Below are 17069 nucleotides of genomic sequence, written 5' to 3' on the forward strand. Positions count from 1 at the left end.
ACAAACCATGCCAAACTTAATGATGTGAAACAACAATTTGTTTATGCTTAGGAATTCTGTGGGCCAGGTATTCCAAAAGGTCATATCAGGGATGGCTTGTATCTGCTTCATGATGTCAGGGCCTCAGCTAGGAGTACTCAAAGGCCGACTAGTGACTCAGTAGCTGGGGGCTGGAATCATTTGAAGGCTCCTTCAGTCACACTGAAGTTGGCATCTGGGTTAGGAGAGCTCAAGATCTAGGACTGCCTACACATGACCTCTCCATGCCTCTTGACTTCCTCACAGCAGGGCAGCCTTAAGCTCATCTGGCATCTGCGTAGTAGCTCAGGGTTCAAGTGTGAATGGTCCACCAAATAGGCAGAAGCTGCATTACCATTTCTGACATACTCTTGGAAATTTCCAGCATCATTAGTTATAAGCAAGTAACAAGCCTGCCCAGATTCAAGGGAATGTGACATAGACCCCACTTCTCAATGGAAAGAATGTCAAGGTCATGTTGAAAGAACATGTGGAACAGGAGATACTGTTTTTGACCATCTTTGGAAAATACCATGGGCCACAAAATCTTAGGACTCCTAGGTACCATACAGATTCCACACACTGGTTCTATTTGAAGAAGTAGATCATCCTGAGAGCCAGCTAATGCTGAGGAGAGATCTCTTCATAGATTTCAAAAGAACTGTTAGCAGTGCATCATTTGAAAATGAGCCGAAACTACCTTCTAGTAACACTTAGAGACCTTCTTTACTACTTGGGACTTTAGTGTCTTCAGGCTTGTAACTCTCTTCCTTTTCATCCTGTATCCTCAGGGCTAGAGTTCTAGCAATAGCCCTAATAATGACATTAAAACTATTTAACTGCCAATCAGAATACCTGTCTCGTTATATACTTTTTAATAAGTAGCATGAAAAACAACTAGCTCACTGAATACTTAAGGTACGAGTTACAGAGAAAGTTGTAAGAAATATCCAAAATTTACTCCAGAAAAAATTATCTGATCTGTCAAGAAACTATTTCTACCTGACTCATGTAGGTTCTGTACAAAGATGAGTAACCAGGGATCTAAATTGAGCTCATTCACCTTAGCCCAATGATGAGTAAAGATCAGTAAAAGCTATAGTCTTATACTTTATGAATGTAAGAGGTGAAAAAACAATGCTTAAAATTTACACATGTAGAAAATTGGTGTGAGAAGCTTAGACTTACATTATACTTTAAGAAGGCAGCTGCCAAACATTTTAGATGGAGTAGAGTCTAATAAGCTAATTTGGGAGGAGGTAGAAGATTGGTGGCAGTAGACTGAATAGAGCCCCCATTGGGTTAGGTTTGAATTAGGTCATTTTATGTCATCTGCCAACCTCTCATTTATTCAGCATTCATTCATTGCCTGCTATCTCTCAGCATTAACTGGGTGTGTAGGACGCAGACATGGATAGAATAAATCTATATCTGGCATTACACATGCCGTTTAAAAGATCTTAATAGCTACCAATGAAATACTGTATTTCCATATCTTCTATTGCAGCCTCTACAGTTTTAATTATCTCTTCCATGGTGATACCTTGTTTATAATTAACATCTAGTTTTTCTCTTTATTAGTCCTGTGACTTTTCATTTATCTCACTTCCACTTATTTTTCTGAAAGTCATCGATGGACTCCATCCCCCTTGTTTGATATAGTTTCTTTGTAGGATTATAGTCTACTTGAGCTCTCCTTTGTTCATTGTCATTTATTTTATGATTTATTAGTTTTCCTTAACTTCAAGTTCAGCTGTTTTTCCCCTAATACTTTTCAATCTATCAGTTAACTCTAAAAACACATAATTTTTTTCTTGACTAGACATCTTCAGTCCCTTTATTGTTGTGTGAACTCCTGGCTGGAACCTGTTTGCCTGGGTTTGAGCCCTGATCCTCCACCAAGGGTAGGACAGTGGGGATAGGGTTGGAGCCGGAGGTGGACATGTTGTCTGAAACAGGAAGAGATACACATCAATTTTTCCAATCAGTTACTACTTGGTACTTTTCATTCACATTTTTAAATGGGTATGATTTTCACATCATTGGATGCCTGCTTACTAATGGGCTGAAGTAATTATGTGAAAACCATGGCACAGATCTTGGAAAACATACTTAAGTATTTTTAAAAGTTCATTGTTTCAGGGTATAGCCAAAAAGGAGATATTTAAAATTGTAACTCTCCCCAGGGGAGGGTAACACTTTTCTCCCCGCTCTTAGGGAAAACTGTTCCCCTTGTGTTTGTTTTCTTGGTTCTCCCATCTCCTTCCCACTTCTCCTCTTCCCACATGCTGTCTAGCTCAAGGCCTTTTCTTTTCACTAGAGAAGTCTCTGTCACCCTGCTTTCTCTCTGACAATCTCTGCTTCTTTCATTCTTGCTGCAAGAAGCATGAGCAAAGCAAAAGGCTAGGGCCTAGTCTGATGAGAAATAGCTAGAAATAGCTCAATCTTCTTTTCTTTTAGAGTTTTTCTTCTCCTGAATTTTTTGGGAGTTCTCATGTCTTTGTCGTTCGGTTTAAAGTGCAAATTAAAAGGTGCTGAGATCAAGGGATTTGGGATTGAGGAAGGAGCAGAACCCCCTGCCTTATGTCTTTAGCCCAAAGCAAACAAGCAAAAGTTCTGCCTTGGTGTTTGAGATACAGGTTGTTGGTGTATCTGTCAGCTTCAAGGCTTTGTGGGGGAAAAGTGGTGCCTGGACTAAGGCAAAAAGAACAAGGATACTGGGTCTTCTAGCCAAACACCATCATAATGGCACCAAGACCCCAAATTAGTCCCTAACAGTAGTATACTGTGGTAAGTAATATATAGAGATGCCTACAAGTTGTAGTGACAGCATAGAGTAATACAGAACTGTTGTTGAGTGATATATGACCTAAGTATTCAAAGACAAATTTACTTAGAAAAGGTATATATTACAGGCAGAACACTACAAGTACAAAGTTGGCTTGAAAATTTATGGCATGTTTGGGATTTGAATATTGAACTCCTTGGTTTTTTTTTTCCTGTTGATCAGTTATTTGTTAAAGGACTTAAAGGTATAATCAGTCCTAATTTTGTGCAATTCAAAAATTTCCTTTAAAAAGGTGCTTCCTGGGTGAGTTGGGGTTTGGTCAAAGGTGCTGAGTTTACTGGCAAAGCCATCCAGAAAGGCGCTTCTAAACTCCGAGAACGGATTCAACCAGAAGAAAAACCAGTGGAAGTTAGTCCAACTGTGACCAAGGGACTTTATATAGCAAAACAGGCTACCGGAGGAGCAGCGAAAGTCAGTCAGTTCCTGGGTAAAGTAACTTTAGATTCCTTTACTTTTTTTCAGTTAAATAAAAATAATTTCTTAGTCCAGGTTAATCTAAATCTCATTTAGATGTTTTAAATTTAAGAGTAAAGAATTAGGACAAAGCAGTTTTGCCTTTCTACTCAGGGTAGAATCAGTAATCCAGCAACATCAACCTGAGAGCCTTAGAAATATTTCAGGCACTTGACACACCTACTGATTCAATATCTCCATTTTTATAAGATCTCTAGGTGATTCTTATTTGCATATTAAAGTCTGAGAAACACTGGTTAGGGGTGGTTTTGTTGTGTTGGAGAGGGGAGTGTGTGTGCATTTGAAAAGGAATGTATTTGCTATCCTTGAATATGACACATTCTTTTAAGGACAACTCACTGCATAAGCAGTTGAGAGTCTAGAGTGAGGGATGTATTGTCTTGAATAAAGCTGACTTAGTGATTCTGGTGTCAGCCTTCCCTAGTAATATGCCTCTAAACCCCTCTCCTTTGAGGATCACAGCTCTAAAGTTTGGTATTTTAAGATGGTCAGATAGCTCCTTAGAGGATTGTCATAAAATTTAGTAAGATTATCTTTTTGGTATTTGGTATTCTTTGGAGTCAGATTTTTGGTTTGTTTACTTTTACATAGACTTAAATACTTTATTACTATTTCAGTGAGTATTTGCTGATAGGGAGAAAAAGTATGAATACGCTTAGCTGGAAAAAATGAAAGTTGGACCTACCAGTCTTGCATTGCAGATAGAAAAGGTGGATGGTTCTCTTCTAAGCAAATTGCCAAAAAGAACATTATATTTAAGAGTCAATAATCTCTGCAAACACATCCTTAAACTAAGCAATAGCCTTTGTTTAAAAAGTAACCAGCCCTGTTTTCATTCTTTTTTAAATAGGAATGGTAACATTATACAGTAAAACAACTTTAGATGCTCATGGAAAACTTTTGCTAAGTGAGAGTGGTAAAATCAAGGGAAGAATACATTTTTTGCTAAGTTTTTTTGTTTTTGTTTTTTTATGGTTATATTAGTTGACGGAGTTTGTACTGTAGCAAATTGTGTTGGAAAGGAATTAGCTCCACATGTCAAGAAGCATGGAAGCAAACTTGTTCCAGAATCTCTTAAAAAAGACAAAAATGGGAAGTCTACCCTGGATGGTGCTATGGTTGTAGCAGCAAGCAGTGTTCAAGGTAACATAAAGGTCTAAAACTTTAGGAAGATCTTTTTGCTGAGGGCTGGTTTTACTTACTTTTAAATGTATTTGCAGGATTTTCAACTGTCTGGCAAGGATTGGAATGTGCAGCTAAATGCATTGTTAATAATGTTTCAGTAGAAACTGTACAAACTGTCAGATACAAGTAAGTTGAATTTTATCATTTTAATGAAATCTCTTGTAGCATTTGTAAAACTCTAGGACAGTTAAAATGATTGTGTAGTTATTTTTATTAAGTATCTGATAAAACAGTTTTTTTCACTTGCTATTTTCAAGTAGGGAGAAAAATAAAGTTTTAGCAAATTAATAGTATTACTGTGACTTTGCCTTTGTATTACTATTATAAATACTTGTTCATCATTAATGGAAAGAATAGGTTTAAGTTTTTTTTTTAATGCCTGGAATTTCTGTATGCCTTATTAACTGCATGTTCTTGATGGGTGATGTTTGCCTATAGTTTTGACGGGGAAAACTTGAATTATAATTAAACTGTTATACTTTGTTAATACTAGCCCCTTCTATATACAAAGAATGTTAAATTTTCACACCTTATGAATCTACCACTGTGCATCTGTATTGGAATAGACAGATGGTATGAGAAGACCTACCATTAAGAAATAGACAAACATAGAAATGAATGATTTATTCAAGCTTATCTGATAAGTGGTATTAAAGATAAGACTTAAGAACAGGATTTTCTGATTTTAGCTCTTTATTCTGTCTTTATAAGTACTAGAGGGCTAAACTTAAATTTAGTATGAAGGACCTGAGTTGCTTTCTTAGCTTTGAATTAGTTTAGATCTTAATATTTAATTTTATTTCGAAGAAAAAAAATAATGGTGTTCTCAACTCTTGGTTATTTGTGTTAATTATTTACTCACTGACAGCATTTGAGTTAATACTTATATATCAGACGTTGTGTTCAGTGCTTTCCATGTATATTATTTAATCTTTAACACTATTATCTCCATTTTACAGATGAAGAAACCAAATGCTTTTGAGCCTTAAATACTTGTTAAGAATTGTACCCCCCTAGTAAGTGGTAGAGCTGGGATGTAAGCCAGGTCCCCCTGTCATGCAGTATCAGAGAACAGAGCTGGGCCAACACTGCCCTTAATGGGATATCTGTGCGAGTTTAGTATCTAGAGTTATTTTCTAACACTACCTAGCATGTGTTTAGACTCCCTCCCACCACAATAAATTACCTTTGGTTTAGGAAATACTGACTTAATTTCCAGCCTGAGTTGATTTTATCTGCTCAGTCTGGGGCATGCATACCTTAGAATCAAAGCAATACAGCCATATCATCTTGGAGTGCCGATTTTACCAAAGGATTTGGAAAAGAAAATGCAGAGTAGATCTGAAATTTTGGTGGAGATGTAAAACTCAAGTCTCCCAGCTCACTTCCTGCTACTTGTGGCATTGACCTCTAACACTCTTTTTGTTATGCCTTTCAGGTTACTTTGATGGATGAGTCATAATTAGGAAAATGGTTTCTTCTTTTGTTGCAAGAGTAGGAGAAAGTCAGAGTGTCTTTTAGACCAAAAGTGGGTTATTTTCAGATTATCATATGTTAGCACAGATGCACAGATAAATAGGCAGTCATATGATTAAGTAGGAAGTGCTTTATTGGGTTTGCCCATTTCCTACTTTAATGAAAAAAAAATGCTTACCTAAGTACAGTTAAGTGGAGCCCTGTTAAAAGGTTTGAGATTCACATAATGAGGAAGTACAGGTTTTGGTGTAGATTTTGTATTTCTTGTCCTTAGTGAGGAGAACTTAATATGATAAATAGGGTATTTTAACAGTGGTTCTGAGCTAATTTATTTCTGTTATGGTGTACATTGCTAGTTTTATCCTTTCCTCCAAAGATTCATGGAGTGAAAAAAAGCAGGTGAGAATTTAGTTAAGTAGGTTTGTATTTCCAGTTATAAGGGTACTTTAGTCTTAGCAGTAACTTAATTAGAAAACTTGGAAAGATGGGAGGGACAGTGGGGAATAACAGGTTTTGTCCAAGTAATACTGTTTTCTCACTTATGAATAATCTAGCTCAGAAGTAGAAATTGCTTTTTAGGGGAAGAAACTGCAAGTATTAAACCAGTAATAACTCAGTGATATTTATCACTCAAGAATTGGAAAAGCTAGTTGTTCTTTCATTTAATTTAGTTCTCGATAATTTACATAAATTTACATTTATTTACATTTATGAGTTTACATTTATTTACACTGTGAAAATTATCTGATAGAGTGAGCGTTTGTGTTTTTCTGCTCTCATCCAACTGATGGTTGTATAGTAAAGAAAACTTATTATTTTTGGAAAATGTGTATTCTTATTGTCTGTGAGAAATTATTTCCCCAAGTAGTCATGTAACATTTTATGGAAAAACTCAAACGAACTTTTTGGCCAACCCAGTATTATATAAACTTCTTTATCTGATTTCTGGTAGTATAAGCCAATGCAGAGGATTATTTTTTTAATCTAGGCTATTTAAAGGCAGTTTGTATTAGAGAAGTATATTCTCTATGCCTTTTATGGTTTTGATTATGATTCAGGACTGTGTTCATTGATTATGAATGATTTACCTAAAGATCTATATAATTAATTACTCTCCTAAATTTTTAAGGTAAATGTATAAGAAATATTTATTAAGACTTTATTTTTTTGGTTACATTAATACTTTTGTCCTATTTTAGATTTAGGAACATGAAGACCTACAGGAACAATGAAAAGCAATTAAGTAACTTTAAACCTGCTATATTTAATTGCAGTATAGTATCTATTAAATAATTCATCACTCTTCTACATAGCTTCTAAAGTTCACCTTTAAGCTCCTTTTTTTCCACTTTAAATTGTTTAGAGGAAAATAATATAACTTCAGTAAGTTAGGTGCATTTTTCGTTTCCCCTCAGTAATATTTTATCTTAGAACACATTTGTGAAGAATAAGCTTAGTAAAAATATTTTCCTATAAGAATTTACTCTTATAAGGTGTAGTATTTTATTGGTTTATTTAATGAATTTTAATTAAAATTCCCCTTAAATTTGCACTGGGTGAAGGGGCAAATTCAAATCCATTTGAGGGTATCTCCTTCGGTAGATGTCATGTTACCCAAAATGAATTCTATATAACATCTACTCAGGAGTTATATAGGATCAGTCTTCTCTTTTCAATATGGTAACTATACAAATATTTAAACACAATCATTATATCTTAACTTATTTTTTCTTTACTAAATACTCCCAGTTTAACAATTCCATATATAGTTTGAATTCCAGATCCTTCCTTCATCAGTGTTGTTCTCAAAATATGGAACCCAGAATTGAATCTAATATTCCAAAGGTCTTGTGACCAGATTAAATACAGTAGGGTTGCCTCTCTTGTTTTGGTCATATTTAGCATGTGATAAACGTGGCACAGAAAACAAAGAGTATATCTTTATAGTAGCTGTTACTTTATTGGCCCATTATCAAACATGGTTTTTTTTTCACTTTTATTTTATTTATTTTTATACAGCACGTTCTTATTAGTTATCCATTTTATACATATTAGTATATACATGTCAATCCCAATCGTCCAATTCATCACACCACCACCCCCACCACCACCCCCCTGCGGCTTTCCCCCCTTGGCGTCCATACGTTTGTTCTCTACATCTGTGTCTCAATTTCTGCCCTGCAAACCGGTTCATCTGTACCATTTTTTTAGGTTCCACATATATGCGTTAATATACAATATTTGTTTTTCTTTTTCTGACTTACTTCACTCTGTATGACAGTCTCTAGGCCCATCCACGTCTCAAAGAATGATCCAATTTCGTTCCTTTTTATGGCTGAGTAATATTCCATTGTATATATGTACCACATCTTCTTTATCCATTCATCTGTCTATGGACATTTAGGTTGCTTCCATGACCTGGCTATTGTAAATAGTGCTGCAGTGAACGTTGGGGTGCATGTGTCTTTTTGAATTATGTTTTTCTCTGGGTATATTCCCAGTAGTGGGATTTCTGGGTCATATGGTAATTCTATTTTTAGTTTTTTAAGGAACCTCCATACTGTTCTCCATAGTGGCTGTATCAATTTATATTCCCACCAACAGTGCAAGAGGGTTCCCTTTCCTCCACACCCTCTCCAGCATTTGTTGTTTGTAGATTTTCTGATGATGCCCATTCTAACTTGTGTGAGGTGATACCTCATTGTAGTTTTGATTTGCATTTCTCTAATAATTAGTGATGTTGAGCAGCTTTTCATGTGCTTCTTGGCCATCTGTATGTCTTCTTTGCAGAAATGTCTATTTAGGTCTTCTGCCCATTTTTGGATTGGGTTGTTTGTTTTTTAGATATTGAGCTGCATGAGCTGTTTATATATTTTGGAGATTAATCCTTTGTCCGTTGACTCGTTTGCAAATATTTTCTCCCATTCTGAGGGTTGTGTTTTCGTGTTGTTTATGGTTTCCTTTGCTGTGAAAAGGTTTTGAAGTTTCATTAGGTCCCATTTGTTTATTTTTGTTTTTATTCCATTACTCTAGGAGGTGGATCAAAAAAGATCTTGCTGTGATTTATGTCAAAGAGTGTTCTTCCTATGGTTTCCTCTAAGAGTTTTATAGTGTCTGGTCTTTATTAGGTCTTTAATCCATTTTGAGTTTATTTTTGTGTATGGTGTTAGGGAGTGTTCTAATTTCATTCTTTTACATGTAGCTATCCAGTTTTCCCAGCACCACTTATTGAAGAGACTGTCTTTTCTCCATTGTATATCCTTGCCTCCTTTGTCATAGGTTAGTTGACCATAGGTGCATGAGTTTATCTCTGGGCTTTCTATTCTGTTCCATTGATCTGTATTTCTGTTTTTGTGCCATACCATATTGTCTTGATTACTGTAGGTTTGTAGTATAGTCCGAAGTCAGGGAGTCTGATTTCTCCAGCTCCGTTTTTTTCCCTCAAGACTGCTTTGTCTATTCGGGGTCTTTTGTGTCTCCATACAAATTTTAAGATTTTTTGTTCTAGTTTTGTGAAAAATGCCAGTGATAGTTTGATAGGGATTTCATGGAATCTGTAGATTGCTTTGGGTAGTATAGTCATTTTCACAATATTGATTCTTCCAATCCAAGAACATGGTATATCTCTCCCTCTGTTTTTATCAACTTTAATTTCTTTCATCAGTGTCTTACAGTTTTCTGCATACAGGTCTTTTGTCTCCTTAGGTAGGTTTATTCCTAGGTATTTTATTCTTTTTGTTGCAGTGGTAAATGGGAGTGTTTCCTTAATTTCTCTTTTAGATTTTTCATCATTAATGTATAGGAATGCAAGAGATTTCTGTGCATTAATTTTGTATCCTGCAACTTTACCAGATTCATTGATTAGCTCTAGTAGTTTTCTGGTGGCATCTTTAGGATTCTCTATGTGTAGTATCATGTCATCTGCAAACAGTGACAGTTTTTCTTCTTCTTTTCCAATTTGGATTCCTTTTATTTCCTTTTCTTCTCTGATTGCTGTGGCTAAAACTTCCAAAACTGTGTTGAATAAGAGTGGTGAGAGTGGGCATCCTTGTCTTGTTCCTGATCTTAGAAGAAATGCTTTCAGTTTTTTACCATTGAGAATGATGTTTGCTGTGGGTTTGTCGTATATGGCCTTTATTATGGTGAGGTAGGTTCCCTCTATGCCCACTTTCTGGAGAGTTTTTATCATAAATGGGTGTTGAATTTTGTCAAAAGTTTTTTCTGCATCTGTTGAGGTGATCATATGGTTTTTATTCTTCAATTTGTTAATATGGTTTATCACATTGATTGATTTGCATATATTGAAGAATCCTTGCATCCCTGGGATAAATCCCGCTTGATCATGGTGTATGATCCTTTTAATATGTTGTTGGATTCTGTTTGCTAGTATTTTGTTGAGGATTTTTGCATCTATATTCATCAGTGATATTGGTCTGTAGTTTTCTTTTTTTGTAGTATCTTTGTCTGGTTTTGGTATCAGGGTGATGGTGGCCTCATAGAATGAGTTAGGGAGTGTTCCTTCCTCTGCAATTTTTTGGAAGAGTTTGAGAAGGATGGGTGTTAGCTCTTCTCTGAATGTTTGATAGAATTCACCTTTGAAGCCATCTGGTCCTGGACTTTTGTTTGTTGGAAGATTTTTAATCACAGTTTCTATTTCATTACTTCTGATTGGTCTGTTCATATTTTCTGTTTCTTCCTGGTTCAGTCTTAGAAGCTTATACCTTTCTAAGAATTTGTCCATTTCTTCCAGGTTGTTCATTTTATTGGCATAGAGTTCCTTGTAGTAGTCTCTTAGGATGCTTTGTATTTCTGCGGTGTCTGTTGTGTCTTCTCCTTTTTCATTTCTAATTTTATTGATTTGAGTCCTCTCCCTCTTTTTCTTGATGAGTCTGGCTAATGGTTTGTCAATTTTGTTTATCTTCTCAAAGAACCAGCTTTTAGTGTTACTGATCTTTGCTATTGTTTTCTTTGTTTCTATTTCATTTATTTCTGCTCTGATCTTTATGATTTCTTTCCTTCTTTTATCTTTGGGTTTTGTTTTCTTCTTCCTCTAGTTCCTTTAGGTGGTTTATTTGAGATTTTTCTTGTTTCTTGAAGTAGCCTTGTATAGCTATAAACTTCTCTCTTAGAACTGCTTTTGCTGCATCCTGTAGGTTTTGGATCATCATGTTTTCATTGTCATTTGTCTCTAGGTATTTTTTGATTTACTCTTTGATTTCTTCTATGATCTCTTGGTTATTCAGCAATGTATTGTTTAGCCTTCAAGTGTTTGTGTTTTTTATGTTTTTTTTCCCTGTAATTCATTTCTAATCTCATAGCGTTGTGGTCAGAAAAGATGGTTGATATAATTTCAGTTTTCTTAAATTTACTGAGGCTTGATTTGTGACCCAAGGTGTGATCTATCCTGGAGAATATTCACTGTGCGCCCTTGAGAAGAAAGTGTAATCTGCTGTTTTTGGATGGAATGTCCTATAAATACTAATTAAATCTATCTGGTCTGTTGTGTCATTTAAAGCTTCTGTTTCCTTATTTATTTTCATTTTGGATTATCTGTCCATTGGTGTAACTGAGGTGTTAAAGTCCCCCACTATTATTGTGTCACTGTCGATTGCCTCTTTTATAGCTGTTAGCAGTTGCCTTATGTATTGAGGTGCTCCTATGTTGGGTGCATATCTATTTATAATTGTTATATCTTCTTCTTGGATTGATCCCTTGATCATTATGTAGTGTCCCTCCTTGTCTCTTGTAACATTCTTTATTTTAAAGTCTATTTCATCTGATATGAGTATTGCTACTCCAGCTTTCTTTTGATTTCCATTTGCATGGAATATCTTTTTCCATCCCCTCACTTTCAGTCTGTATGTGTCTCTAGGTCTGAAGTGGGTCTCTTGTAGACAGCATATATATGGGTCTTGTTTTTTTTTTTGTTTTTTTTGCGGTACGCGGGCCTCTCACTGTTGTGGCCTCTCCCATTATGGAGCACAGGCTCCGGATGCACAGGCTCAGCGGCCGTGGCTCATGGGCCTAGCCGCTCCGTGGCATGTGGGATCTTCCCGGATCGGGGCACAAACCCGTGTCCCCTGCATTGGCAGGCGGACTCTCAACCACTGCGCCACCAAGGAAGCTTCCCCTGGGTCTTGTTTTTGTATCCATTCAGCAAGCCTGTGTCTTTTGGTTGGAGCATTTAATCCATTCATGTTTAGGTAATATCGATATGTATGTTCCTATGACCATTTTCTTAATTGTTTTGGGTTTGTTTTTGTAGGTCCTTTTCTTCTCTTGTGTTTCCCACTTAGAGAAGTTCCTTTAGCATTTGTTGTAGAGCTGGTTTGGTGGTGCTGAATCCTCTTAGCTTTTCTTTTCTGTAAAGCTTTTGATTTCTCCATCAAATCTGAATGAGATCCTTGCTGGGTAGAGTAATCTTGGTTGTAGGTTCTTCCCTTTCATCAGTTTAAGTATATCATGCCACTCCCTTCTGCCTTGTAGAGTTTCTGCTGAGAAATCAGCTGTTAACCTTATGGGAGTTCCTTTGTATATTATTTGTCATTTTTCCCTGGCTGCTTTCAATAATTTTTCTTTGTCTTTAATTTTTGCCAATTTGATTGCTATGTGTCTCAGCGTGTTTCTCCTTGGGTTTATCCTGTATGGTACTCTGTGTTTCCTGGACTTGGGTGGCTATTTTCTTTCCCATGTTAGGGAAGTTTTCGACTATAATCTCTTCAAATATTTTCTTGGGTCCTTTCTCTCTTCTCCTTCTGGAACCCCTATAATGCGAATGTTGTTGTGTTTAATGTTGTCCCAGAGGTCTCTTAGGCTGTCTTCATTTCTTTTCATTCTTTTTTCTTTATTCTGTTTCGCAGCAGTGAATTCCACCATTCTGTCTTCCAGGTCACTTACCCGTTCTTCTGCCTCAGTTATTCTGCTGTTGATTCCTTCTAGTCTAGTTTTCGTTTCAGTCATTGTATTGTTCATCTCTGTTTGTTTGTTCTTTAATTCTTCTAGGTTATTGTTAAACATTTCTTACATCTCAGTCTTTGCCTCCATTCTTTTTCCGAGGTCCTGGATCATCTTCACTATCAATGTTCTGAATTCTTTTTTTGGAAGGTTGCCTATCTCCACTTCATTTAGTTGTTTTTCTGGGGTTTTATCTTGTTCCTTCATCTGGTACATGGGCCTCTGCCTTTTCATCTTGTCTATCTTTCTGTGAATGTGGTTTTTGTTCCACAGGCTGCAGGATTGTAGTTCTTCTGGTTTCTCCTGTCTGCCCTCTGGTGGATGAGGCTATCTAAGGGGCTTGTGCAAGTTTCCTGATTGGAGGGACTGGTGGTGGGTAGAGCTGACTGTTTTTCTGGTGGGCAGAGCTCAGTAAAACTTTAATCCGCTTGACTGCTGATGTGTGGGGCTGGATTCCCTCCCTGTTGGTTGTTTGGCCTGAGGCAACCCAGCACTGGAACATACCTGGGCTCTTTGGTGAGGCTAATGGCATACTCTGGGAGGGCTCACGCCAAGGAGTACTTCCCATAACTTCTGCTGCCAGTGTCCTTGTCCCCACAGTGAAACAGAGCCAGCCCCCGCCTCTGCAGGAGACCCTCCAACACTAGCAGGTAGGTCTGGTTCAGTCTCCCCTGAGGTCACTGCTCCTTCCCCTGTGTGTGCCCTCCAAGGGTGGAGTCTCTGTTTCCCCCAGTCCGGTCGAAGTCCTGCAATCAAATCCCACTAGCCTTCGAAGTCTGATTCTCTAGAAGTTTCTCCTCCCGTTGCTGGACCTCCAGGTTGGGAAGCCTGACGTGGGGCTCAGAACCTTCACTCCAGTGGGTGGACTTCTGTGATATAATTGTTCTCCAGTCTGTGAGTCACCCACCCAGCAGTTATGGGATTTGATTTTACTGTGATTGCACCTCTCCTACTGTCTCATTGTGGCTTCTCCTTTGTCTTTGGATGTGAGGTATCTTTTTTGGTGAGTTCCAGTGTCTTCCTGTTGATTGTTCAGCAGCTAGTTGTAATTCTGGTGTTCTCACAAGAGGGAGTGAGAGCATGTCCTTCTACTCCGCCATATTGGTTCAGGACCTCTGTCCAAACTTGGGTTTTTAAAAAATGAACCTTTTATTTAAAATCTGGACCTTTGTCTTATTTTTGGAGAATTGATATTTGTACCTAAATAAAAAGTTTACATTTATTCTTGCTTAATTGCACTTTGTTGATTTTGACCCATCATTAAATCTATAATTTTCGCTTCAGATTTTGATGTATGTCATATTAGCCTTCCATTTTGTGTTACCTGTAGATTTGAAAGACATGTCTTCTTTACATCTTAGATGTTTTCCGCAATTTTTTGTGGATAAAATCTATTCACATGCTTACTGTAGCCTTTCCTCCTGACTGATCTTTCTCCAAGATCTAATGCTTAGTGAGATTGGTGGGTCAGCTGTCTACAAATCTCCTAACAGTATTGTCATTTCTCATCTTTCAGTTTTGTCTTATTAGATACTTCTTAGCATGGTTGTCTTCCACACCCATTCATTAAATATTGGTTCTGTCTAAGGAGTTACTCTATACTCCCTTTTCTGCTCTTTGTGGATATCATCTATATCTGTGGCTACAATTACCACCTGTATTTCAGCAACTCTCAAATCTATGTTTCCTCTTAACTTTTAATCTTCAGGCTCATACATCCCAACTACATACCACTACAGCCATTCAGTCCCTGAGTCTTGTTGTTTTATATATTCATCCCTTTTGCTTCAGCTTCATCAGCACTACCTTAGAATAGATTTTCTTCGTTTTTCATCCAGCTCACAACTTGTTTCCTAACTTGTTCCTCAGTCTTAAACCCTTACAGTTCACAGTGTAACCTGTATTAGATCTTTCTAAAACATAAATTTGGTCATGCCATTCCCATTGATTTCAAGATAAAGTTTAAACTCCTTAGCTTCACCTACAAGGTCCTTCATAACCCATCTGCCTTTGATGGATAGACTAATAAGAAGCTATGTCTATTTTAAATATTTAAGGTTAATATTTCTAAGAATAGTTATGAAGGTTGCATGTAAATTGAATTTTAGGCAGATTTATTAGAAAGTTGTGACTGAAATTTTGCTATAATTAGTGAAATCTGGAATCACTGCCAGTATGCTGTTTTGCTATACATTACTGAATGCACTGGAGAAATTTCAGAAAAGTCTTATTCAAATTGAAAATTGAATCCCATTGACTTATTTAGAGCATTCTTTATATTCATTTTTATTCTTAAATTGGTAGTGTTACTCAGTATATAAAATGTAATTTAATAAGCTCTAATTATAGTTAACTTTTTAAAAAGTAAGAATAAAAATTAAGCTTTATTTTTTTAAATGTTTGCTAGAGATAGGCTTTCTAGGAGTCTTTAACTGTGTAGTTTGAATCTGAATAAAGAAAAGAACTGAACAGTTATTTATCAAGCAAGAGAAGAGAGTAGGTGCCTGCCAGGAATCCTGGTTTTAGGGCATATTGGGAAGCAGAGGTAATAAGTGAGGATATACTTAAAAAATAAACACAACTGCTGAAAAACTATTGTATAGGGTCTTTGAAGATAACTGTATGTTTAGTACTATGGAATTTTCAAAGTGCTTTAACATATACATCTCATTTTATAAGATAAAGGAGAGGAAATTGATGAGATGCAAAGAGGCTGAGACTTCACCAGGGTCATGCAGCTGGTTGTTGGCATGGTCGGTATTAGAATCTAGTTTTCTGGCTCCCAGTTTGGTACTTCTCTCCAGATTAACAGGAGTTGCTGCTAAAGTGGAGACAGCATGGAAGAACAAGAAAAATCATCAGGGGACCAACACAGACTTCTTTTTCAGTATATTATTTTTTTTTAAATGTAGTCTTTAGAATTGTATTGCATATAGAAATATCATAAGTGCAATTTGAGGTATCAAACTGCATCAGTAGAATAGGGAACATGCGCAATACTCAGAAGTGGAAGTTTATGAGTCTGGAGGATTTCCTGTGCTCGAAAACACTAATACGGCCACATTCTTAAGTTATCATTGTCACTTCATTGTAGCTAACACAGGCCTGGAGAGAGAAGCCCTGAGAGAAACCTGCTCAACCAGGAGTTACGGGCACACTTCCATTGCTGAAACTGCTGCCGCCCCTTTCTCCTCATTGAGCCTGAGCATTCCACCTGACAATAGCTTTTGTGACTGGGGCTTGGTTGACTTGGTTGACTGAGAAGGCCCAATGTCTTCTGCAACATCAGCAATCCTATGGAGTGCTGAGGGGTTGCAGAGCAACCGGGACAGGCAGAAAGCAGTCAGAAGCTTTTCTGTTGGGTAACCGTTGAAATAGCCCCAATCAAGAGTGGTATAGACATAAGGATTGACAGATTGTAGGCTCTGCTGTGCCCTGGCTCTGATTAACATTAGGCAAAGGACAGAATGAGATATCATTCAGAAGCATAATAAGATTATTTCATATTTCTACACTGAAGTTGAAAAAAAAGACAAGCATGAGTAAGCCAATAGGCTCACAAGCCACTGTTTTAGGCCAGGCTAATAGTAATAGAGTACTTGTTAATTCAGAGGACAGATCCGGTGTTAGAAAAAGTGTCCAGATATTGGGTCTCAATGCATCTAGGAAACTTCAGTGTGTCCTGGAGAAAATTGTAAAATTTTGCCTCTTTGTTCTTGTATGTTGTTTAAGCAATCCTCTACTTGGGGAAGTGTATGGACAAGAAAAGCTTTAAAAGCCTGGTACTTAAAAAAAAGGTAAAGAGTAAAACAAGAAGTAGGATAAGTTTTAGTGTCCTTGCTTAAGACCTCAAGTTGTATTATTTTCTTATGGAAATGGTATTAAACACCATCAGCGGTATTGATTATGGTCAGGAATAGCTACTTTTGTGTAATGCTTTGTAATTTCCCAAGCCCTTTGCTATACATATGAACTCAAGAAACTCTTAGATGGATAGGGCAGGACTGCCTCATTTAATTCATTCAACAAATATTAGATGTCAGGCACTGTTCTAAGTACTTAAGATACATTCATGAACAAAGTAAAGAGATCTTTCTCTAATGGGGTTTATATT

General features: G+C 36.8%; 1 protein-coding gene across 6 annotated transcripts in view; it reads left to right on the plus strand.

Annotated features, from left to right (window-relative positions):
* SPART (spartin) overlaps positions 1-17069 on the plus strand; it is a 41281-nt gene that overhangs the window by 21719 nt on the left and 2493 nt on the right. For 4 of the 6 annotated variants that reach the window (XM_067713324.1, XM_067713325.1, XM_067713326.1 and 1 more), the window contains exons 6-8: positions 3099-3293; positions 4325-4483; positions 4561-4651. In XM_067713324.1, coding sequence (XP_067569425.1) covers positions 3099-3293; positions 4325-4483; positions 4561-4651 — 445 coding nt within the window. The remainder of the gene's footprint in view (positions 1-3098; positions 3294-4324; positions 4484-4560; positions 4652-17069) is intronic. The other 2 variants (XM_067713328.1, XM_067713329.1) reach the window with 2 other exon arrangements.

Source organism: Pseudorca crassidens, chromosome 18 (assembly GCF_039906515.1).
Source record: "Pseudorca crassidens isolate mPseCra1 chromosome 18, mPseCra1.hap1, whole genome shotgun sequence".
Classification (NCBI taxonomy): Eukaryota; Metazoa; Chordata; class Mammalia; order Artiodactyla; family Delphinidae; genus Pseudorca; species Pseudorca crassidens.